At 43.4% G+C, this 27,682-nt stretch overlaps 4 protein-coding genes across 9 annotated transcripts in view; 2 read left to right on the forward strand and 2 right to left on the reverse strand.

The window, feature by feature from the left end:
• Positions 1–196: 196 nt before the first annotated feature.
• On the forward strand, positions 197–1,874 carry LOC119563001 (solute carrier family 35 member G1). The gene is made up of 2 exons (XM_037876188.1): positions 197–430; positions 492–1,874. Exon 2 carries the CDS (start codon positions 543–545, stop codon positions 1,584–1,586), a length of 1,044 nt encoding a protein of 347 aa, XP_037732116.1. The 5' UTR covers positions 197–430; positions 492–542; the 3' UTR covers positions 1,587–1,874.
• A 360-nt stretch (positions 1,875–2,234) lies between these two features.
• On the reverse strand, positions 2,235–16,953 carry LOC119562999 (FK506-binding protein 5). 5 transcript variants are annotated; one of them, XM_037876182.1, is made up of 9 exons: positions 16,311–16,336; positions 12,131–13,385; positions 6,037–6,160; positions 5,803–5,892; positions 4,750–5,500; positions 3,234–3,341; positions 2,890–3,152; positions 2,599–2,821; positions 2,235–2,533 (listed from the first exon to the last, which is right to left on the reverse strand). In XM_037876182.1, the coding sequence occupies exons 2-9, from the start codon at positions 13,188–13,190 to the stop codon at positions 2,333–2,335; spliced, it is 2,820 nt and encodes a 939-aa protein (XP_037732110.1). In that variant the 5' UTR covers positions 13,191–13,385; positions 16,311–16,336; the 3' UTR covers positions 2,235–2,332. The 5 variants fall into 5 exon arrangements, with proteins under 5 accessions (XP_037732110.1, XP_037732113.1, XP_037732108.1 ...); XM_037876185.1 differs by lacking the exons at positions 12,131–13,385; positions 16,311–16,336 and adding an exon at positions 16,815–16,953; XM_037876180.1 differs by lacking the exon at positions 16,311–16,336 and having other exon boundaries at positions 12,131–13,653.
• The window catches only part of LOC119563000 (trichohyalin), a 29,632-nt gene continuing 4,383 nt past the window's right edge, over positions 2,434–27,682 (forward strand). Inside the window, exon 1 of the mRNA XM_037876187.1 lies at positions 2,434–2,560. The gene's annotated coding sequence lies outside the window, so the exon portion shown is untranslated. The remainder of the gene's footprint in view (positions 2,561–27,682) is intronic.
• Positions 18,013–23,567, reverse strand: LOC119563002 (peptidoglycan-recognition protein LB). 2 transcript variants are annotated; one of them, XM_037876189.1, is made up of 3 exons: positions 23,032–23,567; positions 18,590–18,958; positions 18,013–18,465 (listed from the first exon to the last, which is right to left on the reverse strand). In XM_037876189.1, the coding sequence occupies exons 1-3, from the start codon at positions 23,066–23,068 to the stop codon at positions 18,182–18,184; spliced, it is 690 nt and encodes a 229-aa protein (XP_037732117.1). In that variant the 5' UTR covers positions 23,069–23,567; the 3' UTR covers positions 18,013–18,181. The 2 variants fall into 2 exon arrangements, with proteins under 2 accessions (XP_037732117.1, XP_037732119.1); XM_037876191.1 differs by lacking the exon at positions 23,032–23,567 and adding an exon at positions 19,408–19,525.

Consider the following 27,682-nt stretch of genomic DNA (forward strand, 5'->3'; position numbering starts at 1 on the left):
TTAAAATTACGTTAAATAAATACTTATTATTATATATTATATATTATATTATATATATTATTATTATTATTTGATATACGTTATACATTTTAGACAGCATTTGAGAGCTAGTTAAGAACTTTATGAGTTTTAGCATTATTTTTGTTATAGCCAAAATAAGACCGTTAAAAAAGGTGGCAGCATTGGCGGGGCTGTGAGTTAGCGGGGTGGCAGCTCTGGTCCGCAGGCTTTTCCGAAATCGCCGTTTAACCGAAAAGTTTTAAAATGTTTAATTAAACGCGAGTAAAACGAACAAACAATGAATAAAACCCTGTGAAACGGGCGGCGGGGAAACGATGTGCGAGTGAAAACTGCGGCAAAGACGGCAGCAGAAAGAGACACAGAGCGTAAATAAAGGAAGACAGTTGAGAAAATCGATTTTTCAGTGCAGGTGAGACACCGTTAGACACCCCACTCACATGTACACACACTTATGCAAAATCCCTTTACAGGATGCTGAAATTCTGAATAGACTTTGAAATTGTAGAGAAGAAACCCCCAAAATGCCGGAGAACCTGGAGCTGCAGCAGTTCCAGGAGGGCGCCCCGCCCCCAGATCCCGCCCCCCGTTGGCTGGAGCGCCTGCAGCGGAGATTGGGCGCCGATTGTCCCTATTTGGGCATCCTACTGGCCACGCTCTCTTCGCTTTTCTTCTCCCTGTGCTCGGTGATTGTCAAGGGACTGGTGGACGTGAATCCCATGGAGCTGGCCTCGTTCCGCTTCGTGGGAGTCCTGCTGCCGGCACTTCCCATCCTGATTTACACCCGACAGCCGGTGTTTCCGGAGGGCAAAAGGGTGATCCTCCTGCTGCGATGCTTCATGGGCACCACGGGTCTGATGCTCAGCTTCTACGCCTTCCGGCACATGCCACTGGCCGATGCGAGTGTCATCATCTTTTCCACGCCCGTTTTTGTGGCCATCTTCGCACGGGCCTTCCTCAAGGAACCGTGCACGCTCTTCAATGTCCTGACCATCAACATGACTCTAATTGGAGTGGTCCTGATCACACGGCCACCCTTTGTGTTCGGTGACTCCGGAGAGAGGGAGGATCTCGCTGGAAAGACGTATGACATCTGGGGACCCGTGGCAGCCATCTCATCCACGCTGTTCGGAGCCAATGTGTACATCCTGCTGCGTGCCCTTAAGAACCTGCACTTCTCCGTTATCATGACGAACTTTGGAACCGTCGCTCTGGTCTACACCCTGATCGTTTGTGGATCCATTGGAGCGGTATGCTGGCCCAGCTGCGGACGGGATCGTTGGCTGGTTGTAGTGCTCGGTGTGTTTAGCTTCCTGGGACAGATCCTGCTCACGCTATCCCTGCAGATCGAGCAGGCCGGACCGGTGGCCATTGCACGCTGCGCGGATATCGTCTTCGCCTTCGTCTGGCAGATGCTCTTCTTCGGCGAGGCACCCACTGCCTACTCCCTGGTGGGTGCCGTCATGGTGATGGGATCCGTGGTCCTGACGGCTCTCAAGAAGTGGGCAGGCACCCTGCCACGCGAGTCCTCGCTGAGGAAGCGATTCAGGCTCATCCTGCTGGAATAGAAAGATTGCAATCTAATCAAAGAAGTTCGCGGTTTCTCCCCCGTCTTGCCATCGTTCTCACCCAATCCCTGCCAGCATCAGAGGCAGGCATCAAACCAGTTCACTCATCGTAGACTTAACTTATATCAAGGCTCAGATCGTAGTTTAATCAAAGGAAATCAGAATGGACGCGTGATAACCACTCCACTCATAAGTAAATACTCGTAGTGCGTGTTTAGTTTAGCCAATTTCGCCGATTTGTTGTTTTGTACATTGTTATACATGCTTAAAATACGATAATAAATACAACTTATGAGTAAATAGAGCAACATGTTAATAAATTCATTTTGAATTTCGCGCGGGTCGTGTGTCGTGCGTCCACTGTGACATGCTTCTACATTTTACATTGTTTCTACCCATGGACTTGAAGTGTCAGTTAATTCAATATATAAATAACTTTATTCTTTGTTTTTCATTTAAAACTTTTTAAAAAATTTAATTTAATTTCAGATATTCAGTGGAAACACAGAAATATGTGGCAGTGGAAGCCGCTTGTAAAAAAAATTCTGAAAGGTACAATCGATATATCGATTGCAGTATGCAGTTAACTTCCACCTCTAGATTTTCGTTTGTTTATTATTGTTTTGCAAATCAGATTGTATTATTAAATTTATAATATAGGTAATAAATTATATTCTCGAAGCACATACACTCGAAAAACAGAGCAAGGAACGGAAACAGAAACAGAAGGCAGGCTAGAACTAGGACTAGAAGCCCAGGTCGGCGATAACCGCGTCTAGTTCGTCCTGCAGATTGGTGGCGCGCGACCGCACCTGCACAATTTGATCCTGCAAATTGTCGACGTTTGCCTGGAGCAGCACGTTGCACTTCTTCATCGCCGCAAACCGGCTCTCGTGCTTCTTCACCCGCGGCTCCACATTCGCCTTCTTCACGGAGTTCGGCGAGTCCTGAGGGATATTATTGGGAAAGTCCAGGTGAGTCGATAAAAAAATCAAGGATAATCATAACTCACCTCCGGCTCGGACTCGCTGCCCGTCTCCGCCTCACTTTCCTCCGAATCCGACTCCTCGGACTCGTCGTCGGATTCCTCCTCCTCCTCGCTGGCATGCTCCTCCTCGGCCTCCTCTTCGTCCTCGTCTTTCTCCTCGCCATCTACGTCGTCCTCGTCCAACTTCATCGAGGCGGCCATCTTCTGCACCTCCTTTTCCAGCTTCTTGAACTTCTTGTTCTCCTCCCTGCAATAGAAAACCCAGTTAATACCAATCCATATTGTAATATTCAACCGTCCCAATCCCGTACTCACTTCAAGATCACATGGTTCTTCTTCATGGCCTGCTTGAGGGCGTCCTTCTCTTTCTTGGCCGCCTCCTCCTTGACCTTTAGCTTGGTGAGCTTGCTGCGCAGGATCTTCAGCTCCTTGCCAGAGCGCCGCTCCCTGCGCTCCACCTTCTTCTCCTCCGGCTCGTCGGGATCGCTTTCACTGACCTCGGGCTCCAGTTCTGGCGAGCTGTCCCTTCCGAAGTTGGCATCGCTTGGTCGTCGTGATCCGTCCAGGGAACCACCGCCCTGATCCGGAATGGAGAATGTGAAAGAAGGGACACAGAGTAGGGATTAGAAAAGGCATCCTCTGGCAGAACCTGGCTTTACCTGGTGCCGTGCTGCATGGTAGTGGTCGTAGTGGAAGCAATCGTCGTAGTCGTCGTCGTCGTAAGCAAAGCAATTACTAATGTGCGGTCTGTTAGTGCTTGGTGTCGCCTTTTGCAAGAGAGCGTCAATGGGTTAATCGGTTAGTTGCTGCGATGTGCAAGAGCAAAGCGTCCCGGGGCGGGGTATGGAGGATTGAGGATGGGAGACTGGACGTCTCCTCAACGGGTCATATCTCCGCTTGGGTCTGGGTGGAATCGGGAAGGTCAAGTCTTTCATGCAGCATGCAAGAAGCAGTTGTAGTCTAACGCCTTCTGCACACGAGACCTTTGGGTCATTCTCAAGACTTTTACTACAGATCCCTACATTTTGTTGAAAGAACGTATTTTTACTAACATCGTACAATATCGAAAACATTAAAACCGAATTTACCACAACTAAAATATTCATTATGAAAAAGTCGCATTATGGAAAATTTGTTGAATACCTGTCAAAATTCCATGGCTAAGCTGTTGATAAACTATGACAGCCCATGGAAATTTGATAACATAAACATTTACCTTGCATTCAGCCATGTGTCCAGTATTTGTTTTAACTAAAATGCTCAACTAAATACGCAAAACAACTGGGGTCCCTAACTTTTTCGGTTTATTTTCTACAAAGTTTATTTTGTTGGTCAAAAATGTTGTTAAAGCGAACAGAAAACAGAGGTGGTGGTTGAAGAAAGTGAAACCGGACTCCTAAACGTACAGTTTCTCTAATTTTGTTATATACGGCTTCCGAAATGTTTTATAAATTAAGCTTCCAAGTAAAGAGGAAAATTGTTTCTGGTCAGTTTCGAATTTCCATTTGTTTTGCATTTCATTTTATTTTTCTGCTTGTCTGTTTTTTCTTCACATATAGAGTATATACTTCTTGGTCCATGAGTCTCGCGTGCAGAAGTTAAATTTATAAGCAGGTGCTTTATACCTTTAAAAGGAAGTTTCGGGAAAATGAAGCGGTGTCCCTGGGCAATCCATTCCCAGACCCATTTAATATTTGTGTCAAGTGTTGTCAGCTGATCTGTTTCTCTGGCTACAGTGGCTACTAGGGACGACTAACGAGGGTCTAAGAAGGAGTCTACTAATTGCGTTGGCTTCGTTAGCTGCTCCCGTTTACTTGCCGCCCTTAGCGGACGCAGCGAGGCGACGCCGGTGAGACTAAAAACAAGAAAGAAGGACTAGCTTGGGGGTCTAATGCTTGGTAAACCCTTGGAGATAACAATTTATACAGTGTGTAACCATAAAAGGGTAAAATAGAGGAATTAAGCTGTGATCTTACTAAAATAGCTTAACAACTTAATCCTTGTTATATAGTTTTACTTATATTGAGAAGAATAAATATAGTTAATACGGAAATAGTATTTACATTATAAAGATAATTGAAATCATTGTAATCCCAGTCTCAACTGACAACACTTTGAGCAACATCCCCTAACCATAATACCGAACCCGATCCCCAATCTGCTATCCTCACTTACCTGTAGAGCCGCTGCCAGCTTGCGCTCGAGCAACTGAATCTGGCGGCGCTGCTCCTCGATCTCCGTCTTGGCCTCCACCAGCTGCTCGCTGGTGCTCTGGTAGTTCTGCTCCACCTCCTTGGACACCTTGCGTGCATCCTCCACTTCGCGCTTTAGCGAGTTGACGTAGGTCTGTTCGGCGGTGGGCGTGGGATCCATGGTGGCCACAATCACATTGGATCCGTACTCGAGATTCTTTTCCCTCGACTTTTCGCGCTCCAGTTCGGTCTCTAGGGTGCGGATCTTGGCCAGCAGCTTCTTGTTCTCGCGCTCCTGCGCCTCCCGGTTGCGCAGCTCCAGTGCCAACATCTGCTTGGTGCTCTGCAGATCGTCGCGGATCTTGTCGATGTCGTCCAGCTCATCGGGACTCTCCTCGTCAATGGACATGGCCGAAACGATGCTGGGCCGAGATCCGCCGGCTCCCAAGGCAGTGGCACTGCCCGGTCCAAGGGCATGGCTGCTGGGCGCCTCGCTGAGCATGTTGACCTTTGACTGGGACTTCTGCAGCTGCTCCTCAATGGTCATCTGGCGGCGGAACTTGCGCAATCCGTCTAGTACCGGCTTGCTGCGATCGTTGGTCTTGGTGGGCTTCAACTTTATGCCGCCCTGGATCTGCTGGAGCAGCTTGTTGTGCGAGTTGCCCTTCTCCGTCTCGTAGATGAACTTGTCGTCCACTTTGGTCATCGACTTGCACGTCAGGATGGGCTGAGATCTGCAAAGGGTGTGGAGAATTGTTATAATAATTATACAACTTATAGGTTTTTTATGGAGCAGTTTGTGGTCACTCGTTTCAACTCTGTTGGGATTCTTAAAATGATTACAATACCTTTATATATAGAGAAGATTTTTAATCAAGTTTAAATGAAGTGAATTAACAACCGACTGTTAAAAGTGGCGCAGTCACAGTAAGATTTCCCAGCTGTTGTCTTAAATTGCTTTCGTTTTAATCTCTTTTTTTAATTATTGGTAGTGTTGCAGTCGGTAATTACTGCCCAGCATGCGGACATTACTTACCTATCGTTGCAGGCCACATGGCGCAGCTTCTTGCCGCTCTCCACCTCCTTCATCATCTCGGACCAGTCCGGGCGCCTTCGGGGTCGTGTCCTGCGAATCGAAGCGAGTCGAAATTATGGACATCCTGCGCCTCAAAAGCGAAAGCTATCCGTATGCTGGATATTTTGGTTTGCGCATGAAGGTGGTCAGGGGCGAGGGGCCAGGGGCCAGAGGTCAGGGGTCACTTGCACTCACCTGAGCTTGTCGAGGGTCTCCTTCTGGTTGCTGGAGAGCACTCTTTTCTCACCGGGGGCGAGGGGCGGGGGCGGCGGTGGCGGAGCCTTGGGCACCAACGAGGGCAACGGCGGTGGGGCGGGAACTGTAACAATAAAATACGGAATGCACCCAAGTGGGTGGCGGTTATTCTCTGCCGGATGGTGGGGGAGCATTCAGTGCTGCAAGTGGTGCAAGTGGGGCCGAGGTTTTGGTCGTTGGGCATTAGAGCAAATCGCCGGGCGCTGCGTGCACTCGCGGTTATTAAATATAATTTTAATTTAATGAGTTTGCAATTTGTGTCAGTTGTTTGTTGTTCTTTCGGCTCCCGCGGGGTTCCTTACTCCACCCTCTAGAGGACCAGGCCACCCCAGTATTTAGCTGTGCTTTGCGGGCAAAGTTGCTCCATACATATCAATACAGGGCGAACGGAATAGATGGGTGGTACACTCAAAATGTGAATGGTTATTTATGTTTTTTAGAATTCCTTAAATACTTTCAGTACTTTAAAAGCGCACAATTTAATTCATTCAATTTTGAAAATTGTATCTACATTTATTTATAAGACCTGTGGTCTTGTGTTAACAATTCGACTGCAATCTTTTTATTTGCCAACTAAAAGATCATAAACATAAACTTATTCCCAAAACAAGGTTATAAAGTTTATTATGAAGAATGTCAAGATTTTTTTTTTTTAATTTTAGTTTGTTATTTCCCATTTAGGGGAATACAAGTCGAATAGAACAGGCTTATAGTGCGTTTATCTAAAGTTTGGCTGAGCGTAGAGGTTCCTAAGGGGGCCTGGGAGGCCAGACACATGGCTGTCTCTGTCGGAAGTTGCAGCAGAGATTGAAAAGTTAGTGCCTGCCTCCGCTGCGGCCTCGTTCTCGTCCTCGTCCTGAAACGTGGACCTGGCTTTGATGGTGTTTTATTGCCTTAACACCATTCAATTCGGCTGACTGCGGGGGCGGGCAGTGGTGGCACAAAACTTTGATTGCATTTTTTACTTTGTACGGGTTTCGCCCGACTGGCTGCCTCACTCGCAATGGCAGGGGTTTTAAGTTAGTTTAAACTCTTCTGGCCGGTTCCCTTTTCCGGCTCCACTTTATTTCTTATTCGTGTTCGTCTTGGTGTTCTGTTAACGAGGCCAATTAGGATTGGCAGTGTGTTCCGTTCGGTTCGGTTCGGTTCGTGGCCCCCTGCAGCCAGCTGTTTCTAATAAATTTCCGCTTAAATTGTTCGCCTAACAATCTTCAGTCCTGCTCCCCAGCAATTCGAGGTCGTCTTTCCTTCTTGGCCTCGTAATTAACAATTGTAAAAGTCGGCCAGTTTCAATTCTTGCCAGACTCACAGACACAGGCGTATATCAAAATTTTCTTTTCTTTTATAATTTCTTATCGAATACTTTGCATTTCCTATGCCTTTTCTCTGCTTTCTGCTTGTTGTTAAAAAGTGTAAAAGTCAAACAAGAAGAGAAAAAAAGAGGAGAACAACAATGAAGGCACCACCAAGTGATGAAAAGCTGACAAATCTGTTAATTAGCTTTGTTTGGGGGAACCCTCGCTGCTGACAGGAGAGGGAGAAGAATTGGGGTGCTTTCTTATAAGTGGGTGTGTAACCAAGGCCACCCCAGGCTTTATCCTTTGTCTGAGCTCCAGTTCAGTCTACCTTCTCCTTTTTCGCATTTCGGTTTTTCGGTTTCTCGGTTGCGCCTGGCTGGATCTGCACTTAATCTTTAAGTAGTTGGCTGCCTTTTGCGGTGCATTAGTATCCGAAACACCTCCCCCCAAAAGCCCCTCAACTTGATCCTGAAAAAGGAGCTGAGCTGGATGGCCAAGGCGAGTGGGATAGAGGTAATGAAACTAATCTGAACTCGTGTTACTTTGTTGAATAAAATCAGAGCGAACGAGCAACTTGATTATTGTCTAGAGGTGCTCCACCTCTACTACTCTATTGCTACTGATCCACCGGTTCTGCTCATGAATTTTATCCACCCCAATACAATCCCCCCATGTCTGCATGTTAATGAACTGCTTTCGGGGAACTCTGATTAAAATACGTGGTCAACTTTTGGACAGCCAATTGAGGACGCATTTAGTGAGTTGCGCTTAATTCGGTTTAGTAATTTATGGACAAAAGCTCTCCCTTTAACCACTAAAACCTTCCCCTTTTCGGGCCCCAACCCCCTGGCAGTTATCCTAAATCAGTGGCAAACAAAAGTGGAAGCGAGCGAAAAACAAAGGAAAGCAAAACAACATCAGGCGATGAGGAAAGATGGAAAGATGGCAAGAAGGGAGGGGGCCGGGCAGATAAAAGTCTTCATTCATTCATGTCGACAAAATTATTTCTTATTTAAATAAAAAGCAAGCACTGCCAGGACTGAAGAATCGCAGTAGCAGGGGGTTTTAGGAGCTCCGAGATGATGCTACCCACTTAATATACCGCAAAGCCCGCACTTACGACGTCGCAGAATGAATAGCGGGGTATGTAAACATAAATTTGGCGAGCTCACTCTCGGTGGTGTGATGGCAGCACCCTCTCTATAAAGAGGATAGGGGGAGGACCCTCCTGGCACATTGTGTTATCATCAGCAGAATATTCTATGCATGCACAAATGTTGCCGTTGTCATTGAATCAACCGGGAGTATGAAGTGCCGGGTCTTCAAAAACTGGGAAACCCGGGTAGAACTGGAGTGGGAAAAGGGGAACTGGTACTGGTTACTGGTTACTGGGAGTCCTGGTCATGGACTGCTGCCTGCCGCCCGATGAGTGACTTCCCAGCTTCCAGGGGCTCCGCTCATTCATTGTCTGCCGGGGCATGATGAAGCACCGCTCAGCCAGCCCATATATTTCACCGTGGCGAGTGGGGAATGGGTGGTGGGGTTCCCCCGTTGCTCCTTCGTATGATTAGCGTTACTGACTTGGCCAGGATTCGGTGCTAAGGGGCTAACAGGGATTACATGGAGCTTTTTGTAACTATTTGGAACCCTATTAGCTCGGAAATGATGTTGTTCTTTCACCCTAAAACTGTAAGCGTTTCTCTACGACCTTACTGTCGGAAGGGTATTTTAATTTCCTTTATGGTAGCTACTATTTCAAGTGGATTTTTGTCTATTGCATATTTAATACTGTTGGGTTTCAGAATCCGCTTAAGGGTTTTGGTTCATTTTTACTTGGCCTCTTCAAAATATCAGCTTTAAAACATACTTATTTTCGGCACCATGTGGATAAAATATGTTGGAAATGCTTTCTAACTTAGTTTTCTTCAAGTTCTCTTTGTTTATCAAATATTTTTGCTTTTTCCGCTCGACGGTAGACCTCATTTAATTCCCTTTGTGCCTCAGGTGACGGGCCTTAAGTCCAATTAGAAAATTCAATTTCAATTTGGATTTGTTCTGCCATCGTTCGGGAGACACTAATCCAATTATGCAGTCAACCATTTCATTGTCGCCCAGTATAATTATGGCCAACAGCTATTGGCCAATATTAGCAAGGGTGTATATGTGTGTAAGTGAGCTTTGAACCATTTCCTTTTACGTCATTTTGACCACGCTATTTCTAAATTTGAAAGAGCCTAATCATCTTTTATGCTCCGCTGGGTGGGACACACACAGAGAAAACCAAGAAAGAAAATCACCCTCACCTATTGAAAGTCGACATTTATAATGACGGGCAGACCTACCCAATATACCACCCATCGCTTGACCCTGGAAAACAGGGCAAAAAAGGAAAGCAAAGAATTTCTCAAATAAAAAATTGGGGCGCAGCCGTTACATGTCTCGCATCTACACACGCATACATAGAGATGAGGCTCATTTAAATAAAAGAAAATATTTTTTTTTCCGTCCTGCCGCTTTTTGTCCTTTGAAGACATTCGAGCCTCTTGAGACGGGGAACTTGCGGCCAGCGCCGTCTTTTATTTCGTTTTGTTTTTTAGTGGCGGATATTTGAATATAAATGGCGCATTTAGTTAGACTCTATCAAGCTCATTCCCATATATCTTTGGCAGCTTTCGGTTCGTTTTAACTCCTCCACCCGAAGATTCAATTCCAATTCGAGTCCGAGTTGGCCTTTTATCATTCGATAGTTGTGAGTTTTTTGCGGGGGAAAATAAAGTTAAGAGACCAGGCCACGCTGGCCGGCCCATTCCTCATCTGGCTTTAAAACATTCCATTTTATGTTGTAGTTTTGACAGAATGAGCAATAATCATGAATTTTGTCTTGGGCCATAAAAGAAAACTCCACTCCACTGAGGACCCTTTCTCTCAAGAATTCACCCGAACACATTAAATAAATGTTTCGCCCTGCTTTCCTGGTGTCCTTCTCGGCTGCTCCCTTTTTTGTTTTGTTTTGTTTTCTATTTTTTTTGTTTGATAGGGTGACAGCTTTAAAAGGGACAAACGTTGCTCTGTTTTATTTTTAGCGGACATCGTTTTTTGGTCATTTTATTTAGTGACCTCTTGGCCAGTCTCCGCCTCTTCGATCCCTTTGTTTGTCGGTCAAGATTAGGAGGCATTTGCGGTCACGTTATTGCCCACTGATTAGGACGGGGACAAAGGGAAGTTAACTGCCTCACACGTAGCCTTATCCCCAGCCCACTTTTTGGCCGGGAGGTCCTAACGAGCTTTTCACTTCATTTTAGTTGCCTGCCCTGCCCCCAGGGGGAAAGTATCTCGAGGCCTGGCCCACGGACGGCATTCTGCAATTCAATTTTGAGGCCAGGTGACAGCGTACTTATGCAACTCGAGGTTTCTTTGTTTTTTGAGCCCAGCCTCGCGGCAGAAAAGTCCATTACAAAATTACAAGCTCCTCGAGTCGAGTGTGTGTGGCAATAAATACGGAATTAGAGAACATTTGCTGCGGCATATACCTTTGTGCTGCTACGTTGTTTGCCCTTTCGAGCAGGCAGATGGATCCTACCCGGAAACGGAAAATGGAAGCCCAAATAAAACCCACTCGCAACTGCAGGCAGGCAGGCAGGAAAACACTTTGCGCCTCTTTCGGCTCAATGCACAACACTCACTAAAATTTAATAAATAAAAAATGATATTTATATTGCTTTATAGCCTTGTTTTTCCCACTGTTCCATCGTTGTTCTCGTATCCCATGTCTGTGTGCGCTTTGTGGTTTTTGTTTGGGCGAAACATTTTGATGAAATATTTTTTACACACTCATTTCAAGTATATAAATTCCCATATTTCTATATGAATATGTGCCCACTGCATACAGGCACTTGCATTTCGCACATCACCCTGCGTTTTTATAAATGAGCAGACAGCGATGGCTGTGAGCGACAGGTAACAGACATTGATGGCAGCGTGAAGATATATATTTTGCAGTGGAAATTAAGGGAGGCGAGTTAAGCAATCCAGAAATCCTATATCGGACATGGATAGCTTGCACACATCACTCATAAAGTAGTAGGAGTTCTGAAGTCTGTCTGAAATGGTATCCTAATTAAGAAATATTACACTTTCAGCAAATTATTAGTTGCATAAACTCAACCAAAACCGAATGAGTGAGGTAGTAGGGAAATAATAAATCTAAGTAAAATTGCCTGCTACTTTCAAGGTAAATGTATGATATATTACTCATACGCGCCGTTAAACGTTTACCCTCGATACTTGTACAAACATTAGGCTTATGAACAAATTGTTCACCAAAAATAAATTGACTGTGACACATCTGAACTCTTTAAAACCATCCTCACGTTCCCATCCCCAATGAGAGATTTTTTGCCCATATCACTCATACGCCATGGTGACGCATTATTTGTTTGGTTTGCTGCGCTCCCAATGGCCTTGCCTTTTGGCCAGGGCCAATGAAAATCGCAGAGGCAGAAGAGGCGAAAAATATAAAATATAAAATATATGTATATCCCCACAGCCATCTCCGAACGTAAATCAAACATTTCTGGTTAGACATTAGACATTAAAGAAGCAGGGGCGAAAAATTACAGCGCTTGTTGAGTCGATCCATTCGCAGAGGTTAATCGGGTTAATCCAGTCGGGCATCGGGTTAGGTTCCATCACAGGAGCTGGCTCCGGATCGGATCGAATCGGATCGGATGACTTACCGCACTTGATGCTCGGCTCGCGCTTTATGGACGCTTTGCGCAGGGTCTTGGTCGTGAACTCGGGCTTGGGCTCCTCTTTCGGCTCCTTGAGGAGCTCATCGATTTTGGGTACCTTCTTGAGCACGGGCCGGATTTTGGCCAGATCGTCGGTGCTCTTGCTGGGCAGGGGCTTCTCCTCGCGCTTCACGTGCCGCAACTTGGGCTTCTCCATTTTAAAGCGGCGCCGCTTGTCGCGCTCCTCCTCCGTTTCGCCCTCCTCGGCCTCGTCGTCGTCCTCGGTGGCCATCTTTTTCAAGGACTTGTCCCGCTTGACCACCACGCTGCGTAACTTGGGTTTCTCCATGGTAAAACGTTGGCTCAACTCACTTTCCGGTTCCGGCTTCTTGTTGACGGTGGTGGGGCGCAGTTGGGCCGCCTTCTTCACATGCTCGGGCACCTTCTCGTCCACGGTGGTGTCCTCTTCCTCCTCGCTCTCCTCCTCCTCGGACTCGCTCTCCTCCTCGCTTTCCTCCTCGGACTCGGATTCCTCTTCAGTCTCCTCCTCCTCCTCCTCGCTCTCTTCCTCCTCGGATGAGGATTCAGGTGGTGGTGTCGGCTCCTTCTTCTTTTTTAGTGCCGAGGTGGTGGCCACAGGCTTTTTGAGCCCCACGGTGGGCGCCACTTTTTTGACAGGCTCTGGCGCTTTCTTGGTGCTCACGGGTTCCGGTGTCTTCTTGGCCGCCGTTGTGGCCAGGGAAGATTTCTTCACAGGCTCCGTCACCTTTTTGGCTGGCTCGGCAACCTTTTTAGTCGGCTCAGGGGTTTTCTTCGCGGCTGCAGTGGTGGTTGCTGCTGCCTTTGGCTTGGTCGCAGTGGATTTTTCCCCGTTTTCCTTGGTCGCCGGAGTTGCGGCCGTTGCCGTGGCTGTTTTCTTTGCCCATGGCGTAGTGCTGGGCTTTGTGGTGCTGGTGGTGGCAGTGGTTCCGCCGTCGTCCTTCACCCATGGTGGGCGGAATGTGGTGCGTCCGCCGGGCGCACTGCTTGCACTGCTTGTTCCCGCACGGGGCGTCACAAACGGCATTTCGTCGTCGCTGTTGGCACTGCTTGCGGTCCTCTTGACTTTTCTCGACTATTTCCTCTGGTGGTTTATTTTTTTCCCGGTGTTATTGCTGTTAAATTCTCCAGGGGCCGATGTCGTCGCCCGTCTATTCGCACACTCTTTTTAAATAATTTGCCGTGAATTCTTTGCTTGTTTTTCCCGTTTCTCTTGGCGTTTCTGCTGATGAAAACACAAAACTTTGCACATTAGCACCGTCGAGGGAAGTTGTCCGAAAAAGTTCTTTCATTCAGATTTTCCGTGTTTTTTTTTCGTTTATTTTTCTATTTGTTTTTTTTTTGTTTTTTATGTTGCCTCGCCTTGATAATTCTTTTTATACGCGTATTTTTTTCTAATAGATTTTTATGTATTTTTTCTGCGCGAATTTGTTGCTAGGATTTTTATTCTTGGTCCGCTGCCGACGATGAGCAACAGCTGTTTGAGATATTTTCAATCCGATTCAATTCATTTCAATTCGTGTATATTTGGGTATGTTTCATTTTCAATGTTATTTTTAACTGAATGCGCTCATTAGCTTTGCTAGCTGCTGTTGTTGTTTCTGTTTGTGTCGCCGTTTCTACTGAGCGACAGAATGTAGGCCTTTGTGTCATAGTCATGGACAGGGACATCCATGGATACCGAATAGGATAGATATAGGAATATAGGGGGTATACGGGGAGGTTCGAAATGGAAGCCGGGACAAATGCATCAACAAATCCCAACTGAGTGGAATGCTTTTGCAGGCGTTCGCAAAAACAGCCACAGTTGCAGTCAAATGTGTAGGACGGTTTAGATTACCCCAAATTACATAGCAATCTTCGAGATTAATCGATGTTCTATACCTAAAGCTGCCTATATCTATCAGATGATTTTCATTCGCTGAGATGTTTATGTATTTAAGAAACTTTAATGACTAAATATTTACATTACTGAAAATAAATATCCTACACAATATCGAAAACTGTTCAACAAACATATTGTACCATTTGCTAGCCTATTTGCAATTTTTGAGCATTTATTTCTGGTGAAAACACACTTATAATTTTTGTAAATCAGATATTTAATAACATTAATGGATTTTTTATAAGGAAAAACTAAATTGGCGTGCTCCAAAAAGATGAAAAATTCAAGTTCGTGGATGCTAACATTTAAATTTGAATAGAACACAAATTTAAATTCATTTAGTCGTAGCCTGCAACACTAAGATTTTAATTTTGAATGCAAATAGAGTAAAGGAAAATGCAATTATTTGCTTTTTCTCGGTTTTTTGCTACGTATTTATAAAGACCTCATTTCTAGGAAAATGTAAACAATTTGCAACTTTTCCTTTCCTAATTGGGGAAAAGGAAGCCGGAAAATGCCCTTTGCACACCACTGCGACTCTCGACGATGGCCACTACTATCTTGACCGCAACTGTGCTGCGTGAATGTCCAGCTAAACGCCTGCGTATGTGTGTGTCCGTCCGTACATATGCACTCCAATAAACAGCACAAACAACAACAATGCCCCAGTGTACGGGAATAGAGCAACAAAAACAATAACAGAAACGATTTGCTCTGCCACTGGCTGCGCGATATGTAAAAGGCGAAAATATTTAATTTTAGGTTCTTTGTGCCGCCGAGAGTGGAAAAAAGTGGGAAAAAAGTGGGGGAAAAAGTGAGGAAAAAAGTGAAAGAGACAGGCGGCGAGAGAACTGCCCAAGTGGGAGAGACAAAACGGAACCAAATCGAAAGAATGAAAGGAAACACATCTCTGGTGCTTTCGTCTTTCGCCTTTTTTTGTTGTTGTATTCCATCCATCCATTTTGTTTTGTTTTTATTGTTGCATTTGTTTTTATTCAACTGGCTCGTTTCACAAAGTAGACAGCAAAACGTACACAAAATTGGGTGTATGGTGGAAAAAAAAAGGCCTAAAAAATAGGGGGTGCTGGAGTGTAGGATCTCTCGAGGGGGCAGAATGATATCCAAATTCGTTTCATTCCATTGCCATTCCATGGCCGGTCCCAAAAACCATCCACCCCACCGGCCGAACCCCCCATATTCATTTCAATTCCTCTCGTTCGGGGCGATTGCAAATTTTTTGGCCGGAGCGACGAACACTTTCTCGGTCTTTCCTGCACGGAGGCGTTAATTAAACATGACATGCAAATAAAAATTATACTTAGAAGTACAGTCAGACTTTGGTAGCAAAAACCGCCGTCAAAGGAATTTTCCGAAATATAAGACAATGTATTGTCAGAACTCAATTCAAATTGAATTCCTTAATTTTGCTTTTAATGCATTCTAAGCTGTTTCCACTTATAAGTTTGTAGAGATATGTATCGAATTAAAAATCGATAAAATTGAAATACAAATACATGGTTTCCAATTTTTCAAATGGTTGTCTAACTTAGGGAATTTATATCAAACCTATTTTCATTTTGTTAAATTAAGTATTAATTAACTTGTTAAACTTTAAAAGACCCTAAGCAAATGACTAGTGTGTAATATTGGTTATCTCCCTAAACAAAGATGGTATAGGTATGTAAGACTGTATTCCAAAAATTGCAAAGGACATCAGAAGAGAGTAAAGCAGAGGCAAGGAAAAAAGAATGAAATTTCAATTAAAATTGTTAACGAGACTGGCTAATTTGACTCGAAAGTTGAGAGGAATCGTGTTCGGAATGGCAACTAACAGCTAATGCCCGGCCATATTTCATCCTAAGATGGCCTGTCAACAAAAGTGTTTAAAAATATCGCCCGGTATATTTTGGGAACAGCATAGCCCATTTATAACGCCCCTCCAGAGAGATTTATTAGATCGATTGGCCAGTGACAAGAGCGCTTTCGCAAGTTCTGCGCATTTCGCCGACCAAATGTACACGAATATGTGGCGGTGCTGTATTTTTGGATATTTCACGGATTTTTCAGAATTTTATTATGTGTATTAATTGGTTCATTCGCTCGCTGCAGTTTGCGTTGCACGTTCGCGTAGTTGTACTATATATTGGATATATATATATATTTTATATATATTTGAACTATATATATGTGTGGTGGTTGGGTCAGACACCCGAACACCCGCACACCACCACAACCGCAAACACCACACACAAACACGCGGACACAGAGATAGAATTTTCAGCAGCGGAGGCAGCAGCGCCTATGACGGCGTTTCAAAAACTAAATTCATACATTTTCCAACGGCACGGCAATGCCTGAAAATTTTTAAAATTTTCCCACTCGCTCTCGGAACATATACCTCTCTCTTGGGATTCCTCTCATTATCTCGGGGAGAACGAAATCAAGTGAAATGAAAATTTTGTTGACCGACAGAGGAATATTTTTAGCATCTTTTTTTCGATTTTGCGGCTCGGGGGATGGGGTTGGGTGATATAGCGGATACGATTGACCTTACGACAGGTGCAGTTCAATGGAATTATTAATAACCCGCCTCAAGGATACAGCTCCCCTTTGGTTTCCCCTCTGTTCAGAGCCCCCTCGTTATCCGCTCATTAGGCGCCTCTTATCAGACTCCTCACATTTAATGGGGCACAATTACGCAAGTTTCCCCAGCGGCGTGGGCGTCGCAGCTAATTTCAGGGGGAGTGGGTGGATGGGACGTCTTACCCTGTGATAAAAACCACTCGTCTAGAAAGTCCAAACCCATTAGTGCTTCTGTTCGACGGTCTGTCCGGTCCCAATGCGTAACTTCTCTCCGATTCGCTTTCAATATTTACATTGTCTACTAAGTGGTTGCTCCCGCGTTTCACTCAATTGTGGTTGACATTTCGGGGGAGCGGTGCAATCGATCGATCAATCGGTCGCACAGTGCGTGGTCTGCATTGGTCTCAATGATCGCATATCGATTGGACTAGGGCTAGACTGATTAAGTTGTCATGTCAGTTTCATAATGATTGGTTAATCAACAGATGAGATATGAGTACCTAATATGATGTGTTTTGTCATAATACACTGATTAAACAAGTTTCATATTAATTTATAGGTGAATATATGATTAAATTTCCAGTGGTCGCATAACTTAATTAAGTTTGTACCCTTTGGGAGTCTCTATCAATCAAAGAGTTACATACTGATAAAAAGTAACTCATATCTCGCTAAATTCAATCAATGAACTCCAGCTGAGCGAAAACAAATGGTTAAAGCGAATGTCACTGCCACAAATATTTGTTTAACTTGCAATGTTCGTTATCAATAGTATGTTTTTTAAATGTTTTTAAAAAGCTTCGCCTGAAAGCACGCCACTAATTTTTTTGCCTTGTCAGCATCAGCTGAAAAGCATGCCAAATTAAACAGCAAATATTCCCACGCCCCCACGACAGTGGAAATTTTCGCCATCCAACAACGTCAAATGTTTTTTGCTAGCAACCGACCCATCTAACAGATTTTCCCAAATATTAATTACGTATTTATTTATTTCATAAAATACACCGCATATGTTTGGTGGAATTTAAAAATCGGCTTAAAGGCGATTGCGTTCTGGTTTGGAATTTCAATATGCGACATCCCCTGAGGCTTTATTAATTCATCAGTGGGACCTAGAAACGTTTTTTCCGCATGTTTGGATTGGGGTTTATGGAACCCCCTCCCCCAACGACCCCCATGGCGAGCCAATGTCAAATGGTTGGCTAAAACCTTTCGAATTGCGGGGTCGCCGACATTTTCAGCGTCGCGTGTCGACCAAAAACTTGTGCCATCGAAATCGAATTTGACACAAATTAATTGCTATTTGATTTGACAAGTGCGAATGTGGGGCGGGGAATACGAGTCGACTATGTGGCTGGATACAAAGTGCCACAGTGTGGGGTTTATGTTTAAGTGTTATCATCTAGAAATTGCTTTATTTGTGAAATGTTCGAAGAGACATCTAATGAATACTGAATGAACTCCTTGGCGTTGTGCGGGGAGCCGAGCTCGTTGTGGCTTCTCTTAAACTGCTTTTGCGAGGGATGAGGGTCTGGGTGTCCAGACCTTAACTAGACCTTGGGCGCAGCTGGCGGGGATTTTGGTGCCGCCGGAGGATGGGCTGGCATGTGAACGTGGGGTTCAACTGGGGCAGGAGTGCTGGCCTCGGTGGCGTTTAGTTGGGTGAAGTGCGACCAAGTATTGATCTCGGCGAACAGCCTGTCCCCGGGACACTCGGTATCCCGCACCTGTCTGTGACCCAGCAGCTTGTAGGCGGGGTCAATGTAACCCTTGAAGACCCCGAAGGCAATCAGGTTCTTGGCCGCATCCAGCATCTGCTTGGGTGGCAGTTCAGCTAGAAGAAAAAGGGGAAGAGGTCATTAGTAAAGAGCTTTTTCTTGTTTAAGGAAGAATGGTATTTCATCTTTAAGAAAACTACATCCTTCTGTAAACTATAAAATCATATTCTTTGTACTCACTTCTCCAATCTCCGATCAGCACGATGCCCACACTCTTGTCATTGTATTTGGGGGCATGAGCTCCGATAACATTGAATCCCCTTCCGGTATAGATCAGTCCATCGCCGCCGATCCCGAAGCTATAGCCGATATCGTTCCAGCCGCGCTCCAGTTGGTGAAAGTCCTGCATGTCGCGCATGCTCTTCATGCAATCCGGAGTGGTGTAGCACACCGCTGGCATATAGGAGTGGTGGATGATCACGTAGGGGGCGGGACCCTCGAAGCGCTCCACGGATTTGGGAAAGCGGGCGCCCCAGTCGGAACGGGACACAAGTCGAGCGGTGGCCACTCCATCTCCGATATTCGCCGGCTGCATGTTTTGGCTATAGCCTGCAAAAAAAAGATGTAGGGAACTTGGATTAGTGGGATTTAGGATGGTACTAGATGAGAAATTGTTGGAATAAGCTATTATCAAATTATTATGCATCATCATAAGCTTTATAAAACCACTTTATAATTATAAAATATTACATTGTTAAAGCATTCTAGCTTAAAAGAAATCTATTATATATTCCAAAATCGTATGTATTTCGATGACTGTTAAGGTACATCCCCACATGGAAAGTTTGGTTTTCAAATTTTGTTTTCGGTGTGAACTGTTTGTTTACATTTATTCTCGTGTATTATTTAAGGTGGCGTAAACAAGTTCAAATTTAACTTTTGCCATGAGTTATATCTGGCGCGAGAGACTCTGGCACTTTCAAGGCAGTCAAAATATGTCGGCCTTAATTGCAAAAGGGGGCGTGTGGTCTGCGGTAGTGCTACCGTGCATCGCTCACATTCCATTGATAAATGATAGCCGGGTTCCCCACGCGGCGCTGCTGTCTGCGGATTTCAGCGGCGGTGGCTGCGGTTCCGACGACCCACGATTTTCAACTGACACTTGACTACTCCGCGTCTCCCTGGTTCCGCTGAAAATCCCCGTTACGAACCGAAAGAAACAAGTTGCCGATCGGCAACGATTGGCAACAGCGATCGTCATCAGCGGCTGCCAGCTGAGCGGGAATCAAATATGTTAAACTGCCAATGAGATGGGTGATTTTTATTTGATTTCGCGACTACAGATATGTATATATTCGATATTCCAGGGTAAAAGAGAGGGTTATTGGTTGCATATTTAGGAAGAGATAAAATACTTTTATTTATCACGGAGCTTGTATACTCTTTTTACCAATTAGTCAGACTTTTCTCCATTAAAGCAAGTATTTTTACTTTTCAAAAATAAATATTGGCCAATTTCGGGCTAGCATTGTATATTGTTTTTATATCTTTTGCGCAGTATTTAACAAAGCCTCTATAGTGGAAGTAAATATTTACGTTGGCTAACAGAAAACACTGTTTTTCGTGTTTTTGGGATGAAAATCGATGATATGCCACTGGTAGATTATCTCTAGATAGATGTATCAATTTCGCTGATTCAGTAGGGCATTCTCGAATCGCTTCGGCTTGGACCACATCACCGTGAGTCAGCTTAAAGTGCTCAATGCGAAATGCCTGAAAGCCAAGCCAAGTGGCAGAGGAAGCCGATTCGCAACAGGTGCTACGGGTCGGGTATTATCTATCAATGGCGTGAGCGTTTGGCCGTTGACTCTGCGGGCCGGAGAAAAGGCCGGGGCCCGGTTTCAGTTCCGTTTGGCCCTGGTTCCTTCCCCTGTGAGTCATAAATGCAAATGCAAACTCACATTCAAATTCAGACTCCAATCCGAAAACTATTTCATTCAAATTTTGTGTATTTATGTATGCTGCCGGAGTTGGCAAACATGAAAGTGAGGTTTTGGGGAGTTTGAGCTCATCGCCTTGGCATGTTTGCCGGCGTCTGCCAAAAACTTCAGGACAGGCCACTCCCACTGCGGGCATACGCCCCCGGCATTTATATGCATACGGAAAACTTGGTGCGGGTGCCGATGGAAAAGCCGGAAAAGCGAAAACGGGCGACGGAAACAGGAGACGCAGCACTTGACTAAGTTAATAGCGGCAGTTTCTAATTAAAATTTGCGAAGAGCGAAAGTTGCGTGGGCACACAGTCGAGGTCAACATAATAGCAGTGTTGACATCCGGCTGAGTTGCACAAATGGCATGATATTAAAGTAATAGTTTTTTATATTTGTTTATGGAAAAAAAAACAGAAGGTCATTGCCAATAAAATTAATTGAGCTCTGGAAAAACTGTGCTAAAAACCCAATTGTCGTATTGTTTGTATTTTTATTTGGTTACCTATTAAAAATGCTTTTATATGCTTTGTGAGCTTTTAACACCCAAATATAACCAGCTATTTTATCTGAGGTGCTATGGTGTCTATTAAAAAAATGTTTCAATAGTAGGTTAAACAGAAAATAGGGCATTCTTTTGAATACTGAAACTCGGATGTTATGAAACTGCTTTGAAGAATATCGAGTGCTGTCACTTTCTCCCCATCTGTTCGCGAGTGTCGCGCCCGCAGTTTGGCACCTATCCTGAATTCAGGATCCTGGATCCTGGATCCTGGATCCTGGACTTCATGGACGGCACGTGCTTGAATAATAAACAGAGCAGGAAAAAGCGGGAGTACTACAGGGATATGCGATATGAAAGGATGTGGGGGAATGGCAAATCGTTGGCTGTTTAATTTATGCCGCTTAGTTTCTCTAGTGTGTGTGTTACATGTTAATTACATTTATATTTACAGCCAAGCACGAAGGGCTCAAAATCAACCCGCTCCCCTAATTGTTACCCTAATTGCGCGGCCTAATAAAGTAAACATTAAAACCCCTCGGCCTAATCAATGTTGCAAACTTTGTGTGAGCGACTATTGGCGCACATAAACCCCCCCCCCCCCCCCCCCCCCAAATTCACACCCTCGAATGCCAAACTATCGCCTCACCTGAGCTTTTACACCTTTTGCACCTGCACTCCGCACACACTTTGTTACAAAAAGTAATTTCACAGGCAGAGGCGCAAAGTTCTTTGATAATTTTCGATTAATCCCAGGGACGGTTTATCGAGCCGGAGCTGCCGTGCTGATTAAATTCTCGCATAATTGAAGTATTTAAATTACCAGCGAATAATTAGAGTGGCAGAAGTATACACACACATACCGAGAGTATAGTGGAGTGGTCCCTTAGGTAATTGTTTGTTTTTAATCAGGCAAAGCACATAATAGAGACATTTCAATGTTATTATGTATGTTGACGATGCCGAAGAGCCCCGTCAGTCTGCCATTAAACAAATATCCGTGCAGCCGTACATTGTTTCGGTGGGAATGTGCGAAATTAAGTCACGCTCGATTACAACAAAAATTAAAAGGCAACAGGCAAAAAACAACCGATACCCGTACAACGGGAAAACAAAAAAGTACCCGGAGCAAACAAACGGAAAAAAGAACACAATAAAATCAGCAAAAAAAGAGGGATAAAGCTAAAAAACCAGAAAAGAAAGGTCGTAAAACCGAAGATTTAATTCCCTATGCTCTATATATTTTAATACCGTTGGGTAATTTAAATTCATGTTCTATTCACATTTTGCATCTGACCTTCAAATTTAAGATTTCCTGAATCTGAACCGGAAAGATAACATATTTAGGCTTGAAAACCGAAAATCATCTTTTAAATAATTTTCTTTAAGAGATTGTCTGTCATGTTTGAATTTATCTCGTCGCTATTATATTATTCAATTCCACAAATATTAATTTTTCTGTCTATATTATTCTATTCCACGAATATTGTTATTACTCTATTATTCAGTTCATCAAACATTGTTATGACTAAATTATTATATTCCACAAAACGCACTAAGTTATTTGCATTCGCCCTCAAAAAATTAGCATGTTACGTGCTTATTTTTCTTTTTCGAAGAAGAACGCTTCGAATATTTTAAATTTGTTTATTTTAATATGTTAAAAAGCATTTGAATTGTAATTTTTATTGTGGTTACTTTTGATTCAATACAAAAACGTATACTGATATCAAGTTTCATTGATATTTTTATTGGCGAGCGAGAAAGCTGATTTCCTCTCTGAAATGCGCCTTTAAGCCGGAGAACTTGATAAGCGACTCTGAGCTTCAGTTAGGGTGCGAGTATAATTATGAATATTAAAATCAAAAAGCATTTCACTCGCCCGCTGGCTGTCAAGCAGTAAATGACAATTTTGTTAAATGTCAGTAATTAATTGAAACAAAAAATCACATATCTGACAGCGTGCAAATTGTGCATATATTATATATAGAACACCTATCAGAGTGCGGTGCATATATAATCATGGTGCTATCAGTGCTCAGCTGACGCTGATTGCAGTTGATGGGCGCGCAGAATTGAAAAAATAAAGAAAAACCCAATCATTACTGCGATAAGGCGGCTGGTATCTATTTAATTTTTGTGTTCTCAGGGGCATGTCGATAAGGAGGAATCCCCTAACACCCAGCACTTACCCATCATGGATAGCAAAACTAATCCCAGTGCTGTCATGTTGCTGCTGTTTGCTGGTGTTGCTGGTGTTGCTGCTGTTTGCTAATGTTGCTGCTGTCTTCTGATGTTGCTGTTGCAATTGTTTTGCTGGCTTTTCAGCTTTTCAGCTACTTAGGAACTTGTGTGCGCGCACAAAATGTGACTTTGATTTAGGAACTTTTGTGTCGATTGTTGCTCGCTTTTAGTTGTTTGTTTCGTTGCTTGTTTGTTTGGTTGTTTGTTTCGTTGTTTGTTGGTTGTTTGCCGTGTGTTTGGTATTGGATGACTGTGGCGGTGGCAAGAGTTGTGCAAAATTTCGAAGGTCAGACTTTGGTTTGGCAGCTTTCTGCTCGCATGGCGGCCTTATGCTCCGTATCACAATCGCGAATGTTGGCCAGCATAAGGGCGGACCCGAGTTTATAGAAAAATTCACACCGATTTCGTACCGCCGCTGCTGGCGTCGCTGTTGGCGTCGCTGCTTCCGCTCCCGCTGGTAGTTGTTATTGCCGCCGCCACTGCCGTAGGAGCAATGCCAAACAAATGGTTAATCGCATGAAACTTATGGCCCCAACACTCTCGCCGCTCGCTCTTCGATTTTGATTTCAAAATTTGCGACCGCTACCGCTCTCGGAAAGAGCTTTCCGCAGTCGCTGCCGGCGCCTCTGCCTCGGTTACCGCCGCTGCCTGCACTACCGCCGCTGCCTCAGTCGACGTCGAAGCTGAATTTGATAAAGTTGTTATCAGCCAGCAAGTTTCGCTAAGGTCACTCTGTGGTCTTTAGGGAAATTTAATACGTCGCTCTAGCGATCGGTTGTTGCGGTGAATTACCCAGGCCATAGCGAATTCATTGGCCCCATTTAACCGCATTTCACCTCTTCCGATCGGCGGTACTTTTTCCCATCCGAAGGGTTCTTTTTTTAACACTACTATTACGAGATCCGCCACACGTGTCAGCGTGAATCGGCATTCCACCTTATAGATATGGGTACATAGAGAGAAAAGGGCAGTACTATGTTTGGAGCTACAATAATATTTGTTACTTCATTTACAAAAGTTTTTCTTAAAATGAGATTTACATTTAACTGGTTTTTATAATTAAAATATAATAAAAATGTATTAATACAAAAGTTTAATGATTTATTTGATCAAGGAAAAGGTTTGGTATATTAAGAAACCTTTTTGTTTAGTTTGTATTGTAGATTGGAATCCGTAATTACTATTTGTTATTCATATACTAATATATTTGAAATTCAGCAATTTTCTTTGCGTGCACGAAATGAGTATACTTTGCCCTATCACTTTGATATGCAATTAGAGTTAATCATTGAAATTGAAAACGTTGCCTAGGCTATAGGGCAAAATTCACGCCTCGTAATCACAACTTCCGACAGGGGCGAGTGATTAACAATTATAACTGCTTTGGTTTGTGACGATTCATGCGGATGGATGATCATTTCGATTGGAGAGGCACTCCACACATTCAAGTAGTTCAATATCGGTCAGTCTTGAAGGTTGCCGCTGATAAGGGCTCCCTATCGAGCCCATAAATCAGCCGGGGGGAACTTTGTTGACAATCTCTTCAAACAATAGATGTATGAACCATTGTTAGTGGGACAGTTCGCGATCAGCCGGTTGCAGAATGCTTTTGGCACTAGACAATAACAAAGATTTAAATTTGTAATGCTAATTTATTATTGACACTGTCACGTGTGCCAAAGATTTTCGGAATCAAAAAAGCACTCCTATCCCATGACTCATCTATTGTCTTGACCATCCCTTTCAAAAATATTTGTATTCAATTTTTGAAGACACAGATGGGGTTTTATTCTTATGTATGGATTTGATAAATGAATGAGCCCATTTCTATAGCTTGAGGTGATTTTTGGTTATTGAAAATATCGCGTGTCATCGATGTATTTAAAAAATATTTAGTCAACGTTATTGGATACTAAATTGGCTGCTGCAATAATTTGGTTTGATAAATGACTAAGCCATTTCTACAGTTTCAGCTGACACGTATTTTATGATTTTCTAATATTGTTGTCTTTGAATTTTCCTTCCGTTTTATTATGCTTTTGCATTTTTTTAGATGTTTCATCATGTTTAGTATTAGCTGTTAAATTTAAATTTCTATTGAAATTGTATATGTAATAGAATTCATCACCACTTTCTTTACTTATACTATAATAATTTGAAAAACTACTTCTTATGATTTAATTTTGCATGAGTAAGTAATCAGAAATGGTTCTAAGTTCAAAAATAGAGAACTAAAGGTCAAAATTTGCAAAAGGAATTATTACAAGTGGTTTGGTCCATATTATCACAATTCTAAATAATTTCTTTCTTAAATTTTGGTTTTTCGTCTTATGCTTTATTATAATTTAGATATTTTGAGATCTTATCGCTTGATAAAAGTTATTATCTTATTCTAATTAGGTGTGATCTTATAAAATCATCATATTCTTGAGATATGATCTTAATTCGGTTCTTATACTGAAAGCCGTGATTTTTCGCAGTGACTTTAGTGGCAGCATCTCTGCCTCTGGTCGTTCTCTGTGTCATTTGCTTTCTTTGACCACCGGACATACTCTTTTTTTTAATTTGTATTCGTGTGATTTAATTTTATTATTTGTTTTATGGATCGGGGATGCCCCTCGGTGGGATCGATTTGGTTTTTGGGGGAAGTCCGCTGCAAATGCGGTGGGTAGTAAATTGCTTTAGTCGGAGTGCCGAGATCGGATGGATAGACAAATTAACAGCATTTTATTTTCCGTCGTCGATTTATGGCGAACGAGCACATTCCATCCTCATCTTCATCTCGAGCTTAATCTGAATTTGTTTTTTTTATTTGTTTTTATTCCGTGGCTGCGAGATAGTGTGCACACACAGGTTTTTCGGGTCGAATATTTTAGGGGGAGCACCGTGGCCAGATGCGTTCTGGCGCCTCGGCCAAAGGAAGTCCAAATCACCGGACTCATTTTCTCTACCTCTGCTGCTTTATTTTATTTGCTGTTTATACTTGCGGCAAGGTAAACACGCAGACCACACCTCCTCCCTTGCCCAGCCCCCCTCAAAACCCAATATTTATTACACTTCAAAAAGGGGAAATTTCTCGAAATTGTTGAATTGTTTTAGCAGCAAAATAGTTGTGGCGGTACTTACCGCAACTTGTGGCCAGCTGTTGTTGCTCGAAAAGCTCCGAATCCGTGAGGATTGCTGGGGGATTGGGATTGGAGACGGGGAATGTGGAGTCCGATCCAGACGCCTTGTCGCCCATGTTTCGTGCCAATGTCTTTGACGATAACTGAACCGAAGTCCAAAACCATCGAACAGAACTCAACTATTTCGAATCGCTGCTGCCAACAGGTGCCATTGATTAGGTCTTCTAATCTCGATTTGGTCTTCCTTTTTTTTTTGGGGGGTACTCCCCCTGAAACTTCTAATGGACACATAATCCAATCGTTTGCAATAAAAGAACAAGTACTCATGTCTCTGTCTTTTCGAGAACATTTGTTTTACCCCATTGTTCGGGGGTAAACGTATTTTCCTTGCCCCACACCTGGATATAACACAAATAATTAAAGATATTTTATGACCACAGGTGTGCGATTCAGATAAACACGCAGAAAAAGTGTTTGCAATTTCTTTTTCTTCTTTTTAGAATTTTGATAGAGTAGAATGAAAATGCTTAGTTGTATTTTTAAAATTTTCCATTAAGCTTTAAAAATACATTTGCAAACAAATCGGGGGTATAACAATGCAATTAAAATGCGATAAAAATCAGGAAAGGCGAGTTCATCAGGGGGTTATAATTATCTTGGTGGATCCCCCAAGCATTTCTGGTGTCAAATCCCCCAGTTAGAGCATTGCCCGTTCGACTTTCGGCGGCAAATAATGCTGACCATTGTTCATAATTTACCATTCGACTGGCTACCCGATAATCGTACATCTTATCAGGGTATTAAGTGCCGCTCACTAACTACGCCTTGGCACGCTCTCGCGATCAAAAATGCCGAGTGTGGGGCAAAAATCACACGCAAAATCACAGGCCTTCTTTTATTCACCCCCCTTCCTCCGACGCCCCTGAATGTGAATACCCCACGAAGGTAAACATTATCGGGCCAGAAGCTCTACACTCTCGCACATTAGAGAAATAAACGGGTGTCTCTGCGGCTGTGTGTATTACAATTAACAAAAGTAATTGCACTCGCCGGGGATTCCCCGGGGCCTCAATGAAAACTCTTTGATGGGTAAGCCATGCAAGAGTCTATCTACACGGCGAGGAAAACGGAATAATTTCAGTTGGATACTCTACAGGCCATATCAGATTTCACTATTTCATTTTAATGTTAATGTTGGTTAATCTCAATCGTTATAAATTGTTCCCGGGCCAAATGAATATCAGCCAATAATGTGAAGTAGTAATTTATTGATATGAAGTCAAGGGGCGGGTTTTTCAATGTCCGATGAAAGACAAGCGCCACTCTAGATAGTGGGGGGTTTTTTAATTTCAAGTGATTAACCGAGCATGCAGAAAACTGACCTTATATAATTTTTGGTTTTTTTATATAGCTCAATGGAGCAATAAATTTCTTGGACCATTTATACACAATAAGATAATAACTTCTATTTTAT

Source organism: Drosophila subpulchrella, chromosome 3R, assembly GCF_014743375.2.
Source record: "Drosophila subpulchrella strain 33 F10 #4 breed RU33 chromosome 3R, RU_Dsub_v1.1 Primary Assembly, whole genome shotgun sequence".
In the NCBI taxonomy this organism is placed as follows: Eukaryota; Metazoa; Arthropoda; class Insecta; order Diptera; family Drosophilidae; genus Drosophila; species Drosophila subpulchrella.